Source organism: Colletes latitarsis, chromosome 6 (assembly GCF_051014445.1).
Source record: "Colletes latitarsis isolate SP2378_abdomen chromosome 6, iyColLati1, whole genome shotgun sequence".
In the NCBI taxonomy this organism is placed as follows: Eukaryota; Metazoa; Arthropoda; class Insecta; order Hymenoptera; family Colletidae; genus Colletes; species Colletes latitarsis.
The window spans coordinates 27,043,070-27,052,760 of NC_135139.1; the positions used below are offsets into that span (position 1 = coordinate 27,043,070).

Consider the following 9,691-nt stretch of genomic DNA (forward strand, 5'->3'; position numbering starts at 1 on the left):
GTTCAATGAAACATAGCTTGTATGGAATAAAATATCGTACAGGGCACATATGCTCCATATCACAGTAAACGTGTTAAAATCTGATTAATTTCTAATGTATGTAAACGTATTTAGTTAAAAAGTGTTACTTCGTATCAGGTTTTGTAATTCTTCACGTTTTAGTAGAAATTTTATAATGATGCTTGAATAGCTTCGAAAATTTCTGATATACTGATGTATTTAACTGAAGAAAAAAAAAAGGACATTATAAATTAAAAAAAAAGTATATAGAAGAAGATTACAATACAAGATTAAGTTATAAAGTTAAGAATTCATAATGTATTTTAAAAATAATTACAAATTGGACAAAGTGAAATAAATTCTATACTTTAAAATAGATATTTTTATAAAAGTATTACAAATAAAGAAATATAATATGAATGTAAGACACATAGACTACTCTGTAATTGCTTTCCTTAGTTTAAGATTGCATTACAAAGAAAGTCACTTATATATAAATTTTTGACGATGTTATTTTTTTTATAACATTACAAATAATGTTATATACATATATATGAATATACATGTATATGAATTTTAGGGTTTTGATGACTTGCAACCATTTATTCGTCACATTCATGATACGTAGCTCTATAAAAAAAAAAATGAACATAAATTAATCCTAATAAAGAAGGAAATCATGAAAATTTACAAACAAAAAGAATTACCTTTGTTTATCCATATTTCTACGAGATAGTCTTCTTCCTGCATCATGCGTAGTAAGCGTGTATCTTTTTGTGTGGGGGCGATTTGCTCTAAGCTCACGTACATCAGAGGTTTTTGCTTTTTCAACTTTTTGCATAAATTTCTCAATGAGTTCTGAACAATTTAAGTTTTCTTCAGGTTCCCATGTATCATCTGCTGAAGTAAATCCTTTCCATCGAATTAAGAATTCTCTTGTTTTATTTTTTTTAAAATGTACTTCTATTATCTTTTCTACTTCAAATTCTTTCTGATCGTCTTTTTCATTTCTTACTTCATCCGATGCTATTATTTCCTTGTCTGAAATCAACAAAGTAACATTTAAGATTACAATTTTATCGAAATAAATAGAACATAATATTTATAGTAACATATTAAAATACCATTTTCAATTTGTTTTTTTGTACTGCTTTTAGGTCTTTTAGGTTTTTTCTCCATTTTTGGAATTTTATTTTTTATAGATTTCAGAGAATTGTCATTCTTTTTAGATTTCTCTTCGTCATTTTCTGAATCTTCGATCAAAAACTCTTCAATTAATTGTGGACAATTTAAATCTTTTTCCTGCTCCCATGTATCAGAATCTTCGTTATAACCTTTCCAGCGAACCAAAAACTGTCGCCTGCCTTTGATAGTACGTTGACCAACAATTTTTTCTACCTGGTTAATAAAAATAGATCTTTCTTACTTGCTGCATAGAATTAGATAAATGTGAAAATCAAATATTTTTATTTGCACCGCTATGGAAATAAAAATTCAAAGGTGATACCATCATTTGAATTATATAAAAGTTAAAAAATAAAACATTTTCACTTAATTGTTTTTCAATATTTAAATAATCTACTTTAAGTAGCATCTTTATTTCAAATAAAATCAATTTCTATTTTCACGGCAATATAAGGAAGATAGTATTTTGTTTCATTACAAATGATTCGAATTTATCAATAAAATAATTTTTCATAATTTACTATTCAAATTACACAATTTACCCGACACTCTATGCAGTAAGGGTCATTCTGGTTTCCTGTGGTTGCATAAAGCGTCTCAAGGCATCCATGAATCGGTTCTCGATGTCGTGTAAACAAACTTGTTTTCCGTGAAATTCATGTTAATGTATATTACGTCCAACATACCTCATATTCCTTTTCTTCGTTTCCTTGCTGTTTTATCGAAGTAGATGCTTTTTGATCCTCTTTTTTAAATCTTTTGCCCGCACCACCCTTCCCGGCATTCTTATTTTCTTCTTCAGAGTCCATGGCTTCAGTATCCTCGTCGGGTTTCATAGCGGAATCCTCGGTTGCTGCTTTTAGACTATGTCGACTACGGGATTGCCGCTTTTTTGCAGTAGTTTTGCGTGGTGTATCCGCGATCTCGCCCTCCTTTCCTTTCTTCATTTCGTCGTTCTCATCGGCTGTAGTTGTACGCGAGACGCCATTTTCCTCTGAACTATTATCACTCATCGTTTCAGACTTCCTACGCTTGCTCTTCATACTCAATCTTCGCATAATACTCTGACCGTCGCCAAAATTCTTCCTTTATGGATTCCGTTACAAAATTGGAAATGGCGCGTCTTTACACATCTACCTACTTTACCCCTGTTATCTATCCAAAGTTGTAGCTGACTTCTATCCCGCGTCTCTACAAACAACCGGAAATACAGCTTGGCGCGATGGTGGGTAAATTTTAACTGCGCAGACGTATCGATACAGAAGGTTACAACCTAGCGCGCCATGTGAGAATAACATCTGTGCATACGTTATACCGATGAGTTTAAAACAATGTTAAATGTGTTTAAAACATCGATCATTTTTTTACGGTTAAAATATGTTCTAATTTTTATAATAACACATTTTTAAGTACCGATAAATAATTACATTACGTTAACGGTGGAAGTTAACGCCATTATATTTCCGGTTTGTACCTTAATGTAGGACAAAGAGTAGGTATGCATTCTACTTTGTCCTTTCTAGCAACAAACCCTTTACTTTTACGATAGTTTAACATAATGAAGTTGGATGGTATGCATATGTTTTATTCAATCTATTAACGACACAATTTTGTAAGTGCGTTTTAATAGTTAGAGTCAAAGTAAAGAATATAAAAAAAAAAAAATTTCTACTGATTACATTTGCTTCATAAAAATGTAATTGCCAATATTCAGGATACTTTGATTAGATTAAATTTTGTTATACATATAAAAAATACGATGAATATCGATACTTTTGTATATTGGTATGACGTCACAGAAATATTTGTATGCATTTTTTTAAGGTTACCAAGAACTTCCAGCATTAGTATATTTTGTACTGAAAATCTGCATTTCAATGAACATTCATTATCAATGCAATCATTTTTAACTACTGTAATACGTAGTTCTACAAATATTTTACGATCTTATTACTATAGAAAACCTTTTCCTTTCATGAAACGTCTATCATTATGTATTTTAAAAATGCAGAATATTTTTTTAAACAATCAAATGAATTATCTGCACATCTCAAAGAAACAGAAAGATAATAAAACATCAATATGTTTAAGTTTCAACATGATTTTGTCTCGCATCGATAATGTTTTTTCAAGTCGTAATATGAAAAAAAGTTCTTGATGAACGTATTTAGAGAAGAAATTGGCATAACTTTATTTTCTTTGAATAAAATATTCATTTTTGAAAATAAATGTGTGTATTACAGTACATTTATTCTGAAATTAATAATTTCCGAGACATTAAATTTCTAACCCAGGCCTAAAACACTTTTTACATTTTATACATATGTATATGTATGTACATCCGAGGTAATAGGACGTACAAATATGCAATTTCGAAGTTAAAAGATTGCAATTTTACGTTTATATTATGCATATCGGTAAATGGATTGCGTAGCATATATGTATATATTATTCTAATACATCGTATCGTTGAAATAAATTTAATATAAAAAAATTAAATAATTTGACCTGTAACTTAGAGAAGTTACTGAAGAGAAATATTGTCTCAGAGTCGTTCGATATGTAGCCGAACCCTTTCAAATAGAAATCTGTTTTTTCGATGATTTCTTACGTATTACCATATCGTAATTACGTATTAACATACAGAAGTTATCTATCGTTTGCAGAATAAAGTTTCGTAAAGGAATTTTTTCTTCGTTTAACCACACTAAAATGTTACTTCTTATCAATTGTTATTAATATACTATAAATAAAAAGTATTTATATACATACGAACATATAAAATAACTGTCTATGATAGCCTTATTAAATCAATATTTAATCGAGTATATAGTGTGGTTGCTTTAGCAACTAATAATAATTCTGTAATGGGCGCTACTTTAAGAATAGTAGAATAGTACTCCTTTCATTTAGATTTTTCGTTGTGTTAGTATTTGAATTAAATTTGTTCAAATTATGGCTAACAAATCTGTAACCACGTATGAGAAACCTGTACCACATATAGGTAAATGAAATCTTCAATTTCTTCTTACAACACATATTGATATTTACTTTTTTTGGTTAGTAATATTGCAATGTGTTTCAATAATTTTTTAATAAATAGAATCGAAAAAATTATATGTGGTATATTTTTTAATCAAATTATAATAATTTCATTTATATACATGTGATATAATATTTTATATGCTAGGATTACCAGATTGGTATGCCAGACAATGGGAACTTCAGCAAGGTGCAGATACCAGAAGCGCAGAAGCATTCGAATTAAGAAATTCAGGAAGAATTGTTCAATCTGAGACAATGGTAAAAACCATGTGGGATACATACATGAACGATGTTCGTCTTGCAGATAGGTATAGAATATCCTAAAATATATTTAAAAAAGAATCTACATCTACACCGTGTTCGTAGGATAACAGAATTATCACGTTGGAGAGAATTACTTCAGAATTTGTTAAGGAAATTAGTATCAGAAATTCAACTTCTACGAGATGAGAAAACTGATGCAGACAAAGAATTGGAAACTCTAAATAATCCATTACAAATAACAGCAGAGTGTATATCCATGAGAGACTGTCGCAGAGGAACAGAACTTACATACGATGAAGCAGATACAGAACTGAAAAAAGAACTCTGCATCCTTGAAAATGTTAAACAATCATTGACCGATAGGTATTAACGTTAATGCATATAAGAGCGAAAACATTTTTACGTATATTATTTTGTATAGAATTCAAGCTGCATGGGAAAAATTAAATCGTTTGGAAACAGTCAAGTTTAAAGTGGAACTCGATATAGAAGATAAAGATGAAACCATTAAAATAGATAAAGATAATCTTAATTTGGATCGAACGTGTGCAAATATTAGCTACAAACCAAATGCGTTAAGAATTCCAAAAGAGTAAGAACAAATATTTATATAAAAATTTTTGAATAATAAAATGTATGGATTTTACTATTGTAGTGCAATATCTTATGAAGCTTGGTTGGAGCACTGCCAGAATTCAAAGAGTTTAGCAGATAATGAATTAAGCGATATATACAGTTTTCGCGAATCTATGAATGTAATGCGAGAACGCGCCAGAAATGATATTAAGGCTCAACAAGATGTTACAGATTTTAGTTTACGAAAAAGAATCTATCAGACACAAAAAGCTCGTAACGAATTACAGTGGCAAAAGCTGAAAGTACTGTTAACTTCTACATTAAGGCAAGATTCCGATTTGTTTGGATAAAAAATGACTTCTTTTTATTGTTTTCGATTGGGAAAAATTTGAACTTTAAGTGATAATGTGTTTTCAAAACACACGTCTCTGAAGATGACTTATTTTATTACCCAACAAATCAGATCCCAACCTTAATATGAATACATACATGAGGTAATAAATGCTTAACATGCAAGTGCATTTAATTGTAATTTACAGATTCAAAAAGAAATGGAAATCATGCAGAAAGAAATAGTACGATTAGAAGATGCATTATTACATAAAACTGATGCGATAAAATGTGCAGAAACCAGATTAGAAAATCGCACTTATCGCCCCGGTTTTGAACTGTGTCGTGATGAAGCTGACTTAGGTTTGAAAGATGAAGTTTTACAGTTGCAACATACTGAAAAAGATTTAAAGAAAGTTATCGAAAATTCAAAGTATGTACACAGAGTATTTAATAATATGTACAATTTATAATAAAGATGGGCATCGTCTAATATAAAAATTATTCAAATAAAGAATGGAATACGAGATACTTTATCTTTATCTATTACTTAACATTTTTATTTAGTCAAAGACTTTGCCCAACTCTGATTTACAGAATGGACATGTAGCATTATTCGTGTTATAATATCTGTTACATTTTATTATTCTATTTTATATTCGTATAAATTTCTAGAGAAGCTTATAATAATTTGGAAAGTTTACTTTTGCAAATCGAGAGAAACTTGGACGATAAACAACATTCTTTAGCCACAGACGTGATGTGTTTAGATATGAGAGCAACATTGAAAATTGGAGATAGAACGCGATTGCCCAATGAAACAGATCGTAACATTGTTCTTACACGTATGGAAAAAGAAATACCAATTGAATCATAAATAATTGCAATATACATGTAATTATATTATGAAAAATGGTACTTAAATGTATAAAATGTGCGTTTATTATTTCATGTAACCGTATCTTCATCTTACATGGTTTGCTCTGTTTTGAAAATACTCATAGATCTGTATTTAAAGAATCTGGATTTGCTTTAATTAAACTATATTCTGAAATAAAAGAATCTGTTAATTCTGGTTCTAGAGTTTTCACTGCTCTCCTATGTAATTCTCCAACTTTTTTCGGATCACCATGTTTCATTTCAAAGGAGATGTAATTTATCCAGACACTTGTATTATTTCTGCCGAATTGTAGTGTTGACATTTCATGGCATCTTCTTGTATGTTTCAAAGATATTTCTGGTTGCATAAGCTCTAGTTCTGTCATTTTCTTATGCAATTCAATAGAGAAAGGTGGTTGTAAACAGAGATTATCATAAATTTTGCGTGCTGCTTGAATGCCTAAAATTAACATATAATATAATATAAGTGTCATAAAACATAGGTTCATAACTCATAGTTACACACTCTTTGTCAGAACCAGCCATTCAATATAAGTAGGTTTTATTTCTTGAGCAATATTAGGATATCCTTGTATTACTTCTTGAAATATTTCTTGTGTTTTTTCAGGACTTTTTGCTTGTGCATGCAATATCCTCATTTTCCATAGAGGTAATGACTTTTCTCCGAGAATTTGTGTTATCTAAAAAGTGCGTTATAAGTCGTTGTACATATCTATACAGTATGGACCGATAAAAATGACTACTTTGAATACGTAAAAACAATTAGAGCGAGTGAAAGTTATCGAATTAAAGTTGTAGAATATTAAAAAGGCCATCACATGTTGATAACGATTTTTATGTAGATAATTTCTCTTACAAGATATTTTTCTATTTATTTGCCAATAGCAACTTTTACAATGGAACTCTAAGTATCGACTGTCAGCGTCAACATAATTCTGTATACCAGCCACACTACACATGCCTATCAATATTCCAGTACCTTTGAAAAAATAGATTCAGCTTCATCTTCTTGCCCTGAAACTAATAAGTATCTTAATCTGGCATGCCAAAGGCTTACACTAGTTGGTACAGCTTCCGTTGCTATGCATAGAATATCTTTTAATTTTTTTTCAGTAGTTTCATCCCTTTTCTCAACACTTAACATGTTAACCTATGACACAATTATTAAATGCCTTTGTATTTCTACTTTATTTACACTAATAAATAATATAATAGACAGTGGTTAGAAGTGTTACCAACCCAATACAAATAAGACTTTTCCTTCAATTTTTTTGCTTGGTGTGCTTGCGTAAATGCAGTTTTTAATAACTTCCTTTTAAAATTTGGTAGAGGCCCCCCTTTCTGATTAATTTCTATTAAACACTCTATATACAGTGACCACATTTCTTCGGTCTTAATTTTTTTAAGGGCCGTTTGATACACTTTATTACAAGACGTTATACAGTCTCTTAACGAGGTTTGTTTTAAATTGTCAATCTCCATTGTTGCATCATCAAGAGAAGGTTGAGTAAGTCCTTCTAGCTCTCGACGTGCCATTGTGTCCCACATTAGAGGTTCATGAGCATATTCTTGTATCATATCACTGTAATAAATATTATCTTTTAAATTCACAATTGAAAGATCAAGATTTGTTTCTACCCTACCTATCTACCTAACTATTTTATGTTGTAATTTTTCTGTATTGGTATGTTCCTTTGTAGCATCGAGTAATTCTATTATAAATTTAATATCTTTGATACGTTTTGATGCTTGTTGATATATAATGTAAGCCCTCTTCAATCCAATGCTCATATCATCTTCCGTTATCATTGGTGTTACAGAGTCACCATTATTTTCACGTTTTTGTTCATCCAATGAGGCCTCTTCTAATTCTAATCTAAATCATGTATCAAGTTATATCTAAGAAAACGAAAATATCAAGAAATTGAAAAAATATTTACAATTTTGCTTACTTGAAAGCATCGATAAATAATAATTGAGAAGTTGGATGTATATGTAAACCTCGAAGCAGAAACTGACGAGCAGTTTGCTTATTTTTATTTTCTTCGAGCTCCCAACGAGCCGCGATATGCCAACATTTAGGTTTATCTTGATGTACTTGTAACATCCTGCCTAACATGCGACTAACACTATTTTGAAATTGCTGTCGTATTATATATATTAACATTTATAAATTATTAAGCGAACAGGTTTTAAAAGATAATACAATTTAAATAAGTACTTACAACGTGTTTACAAAACTTCATATATGCAATCCAGAAACGAATGTCATCTTGGAATTTAAATATTGCCTCCTTATACAAATGATTCATTTTATTTGTAATAATATTATCGATATCTGATTTTTTTTGATTAATACCAAATTTCTGAAAGAAATTGTTAATGTATCAATACTTATTCATCAATGTAGAAAAATAGAATAACAAAATTGTAAGAACATACGTCTCTACGTTGCTTAATTAATTTCAGAAGGTCCATTAAGTACTGTATATATCGTAAATAGTCTTCTTTAGTTTTTGTATGTCGTTGAATTTTATATTCATTTTCTTTTAATTTCTTTGCAATTCCTCTATGTAAAGTATACGAAAGTGTGCAATTAATACTTTTGAGTAAACAATATAACTAACCTAAAACTAGAAACTTTCGCATACCGAATTTCAATTTTATCGAACAATTTAATTCTCTCCATTTGTTCTAATTCGGGGATCATGTCCTCGCATCGTTTTTCCACGAATTCTGCCATTGTTACTGTTTTAAATTATCTAATATAAAATTTAATGAACAAAACTTTTCAACACCCACGAATCCAACGAGTCCACAAGTTACAAACCACAGGGTGCACCGGAAACTCCTCGCTCCACTTTCGCACACTATGTCAGATCATGCATCATAAGGTACATATGTACTTACGTGAACTCGTATCGTTTTGGAAAGTTGACAAAGACAAACTGATACTCGCCCAAACCAAATATTTTCAACCATAAAAGTAGTATAAAAACATATTACTCATGAATTTAATTTATTTATAAAATATGCTATCAACATTTCAAGACATGTTTTTATTTAATACAGTTAGAAATATGTAAAATATTCCTTATATTTATATTAATAAAAAATTTAAATCATAGTATATATTTTCCATACTTTTTATTTATACTCCCTTCTACCTTTCCCATTAATTCCTTAATTTTTTAAATTCTAAAGTTAAAAATATTATTCGAATCTAATTAAGTTATTCAACCATTTCTCTATACATTATTTAGTGTAATTAATAAGTTATGAACGAATACTGGCAGCGATTCTTATTCGAATATTGCGCTAAAAAGTGCCAACGTATAGTATCGCCATCTAATATCAGGGATTCGTACTATCCGGAGTACAGGTCCCCTCT

General features: G+C 29.8%; 3 protein-coding genes across 8 annotated transcripts; 1 reads left to right on the forward strand and 2 right to left on the reverse strand.

The window, feature by feature from the left end:
* Positions 1–290: 290 nt before the first annotated feature.
* Positions 291–2,243, reverse strand: LOC143342362 (uncharacterized). Its single transcript, XM_076766153.1, has 4 exons — positions 1,872–2,243; positions 1,125–1,398; positions 708–1,041; positions 291–630 (listed from the first exon to the last, which is right to left on the reverse strand). Exons 1-4 carry the CDS (start codon positions 2,241–2,243, stop codon positions 603–605), a joined length of 1,008 nt encoding a protein of 335 aa, XP_076622268.1. The 3' UTR covers positions 291–602.
* Positions 2,244–2,385: 142 nt separating this feature from the next.
* On the forward strand, positions 2,386–6,475 carry LOC143342361 (tektin-2). Of its 6 annotated transcripts, none has more exons than XM_076766151.1 (7): positions 2,386–2,410; positions 4,376–4,538; positions 4,597–4,857; positions 4,916–5,086; positions 5,150–5,372; positions 5,610–5,833; positions 6,076–6,475. In XM_076766151.1, exons 2-7 carry the CDS (start codon positions 4,486–4,488, stop codon positions 6,275–6,277), a joined length of 1,134 nt encoding a protein of 377 aa, XP_076622266.1. In that variant the 5' UTR covers positions 2,386–2,410; positions 4,376–4,485; the 3' UTR covers positions 6,278–6,475. The 6 variants fall into 6 exon arrangements, with proteins under 6 accessions (XP_076622266.1, XP_076622264.1, XP_076622267.1 ...); XM_076766149.1 differs by lacking the exon at positions 2,386–2,410 and adding an exon at positions 2,616–2,681; XM_076766152.1 differs by lacking the exon at positions 2,386–2,410 and adding an exon at positions 2,616–2,681 and having other exon boundaries at positions 4,605–4,857.
* LOC143342360 (U3 small nucleolar RNA-associated protein 6 homolog) lies at positions 6,320–9,176 on the reverse strand. The gene is made up of 9 exons (XM_076766145.1): positions 8,952–9,176; positions 8,743–8,869; positions 8,526–8,666; positions 8,253–8,443; positions 7,952–8,176; positions 7,540–7,882; positions 7,280–7,450; positions 6,806–6,980; positions 6,320–6,739 (listed from the first exon to the last, which is right to left on the reverse strand). The coding sequence occupies exons 1-9, from the start codon at positions 9,041–9,043 to the stop codon at positions 6,399–6,401; spliced, it is 1,806 nt and encodes a 601-aa protein (XP_076622260.1). The 5' UTR covers positions 9,044–9,176; the 3' UTR covers positions 6,320–6,398.
* Positions 9,177–9,691: the final 515 nt, after the last annotated feature.

Excerpts from the sequence above, each read along its gene's own strand:
- LOC143342362 (XM_076766153.1), bottom strand. The coding sequence starts at position 2,243 with ATGCGAAGATTGAGTATGAAGAGCAAGCGTAGGAAGTCTGAAACGATG. Across the intron at positions 1,399-1,871 it reads ACGAAGAAAAGGAATATGAG|GTAGAAAAAATTGTTGGTCA; the intron begins GTATGTTGGACG and ends TTTATTAACCAG. Across the intron at positions 631-707 it reads AGAAATATGGATAAACAAAG|AGCTACGTATCATGAATGTG; the intron begins GTAATTCTTTTT and ends TTTTTTTTATAG.
- LOC143342361 (XM_076766146.1), top strand. The coding sequence starts at position 4,141 with ATGGCTAACAAATCTGTAACCACGTATGAGAAACCTGTACCACATATA. Across the intron at positions 4,539-4,596 it reads GATGTTCGTCTTGCAGATAG|GATAACAGAATTATCACGTT; the intron begins GTATAGAATATC and ends CCGTGTTCGTAG. Across the intron at positions 4,858-4,915 it reads AAACAATCATTGACCGATAG|AATTCAAGCTGCATGGGAAA; the intron begins GTATTAACGTTA and ends TATTTTGTATAG.
- LOC143342360 (XM_076766145.1), bottom strand. The coding sequence starts at position 9,043 with ATGGCAGAATTCGTGGAAAAACGATGCGAGGACATGATCCCCGAATTA. Across the intron at positions 8,667-8,742 it reads TAATTAAGCAACGTAGAGAC|AAATTTGGTATTAATCAAAA; the intron begins GTATGTTCTTAC and ends AATTTCTTTCAG. Across the intron at positions 8,444-8,525 it reads TGAAGTTTTGTAAACACGTT|CAATTTCAAAATAGTGTTAG; the intron begins GTAAGTACTTAT and ends ATAATACGACAG.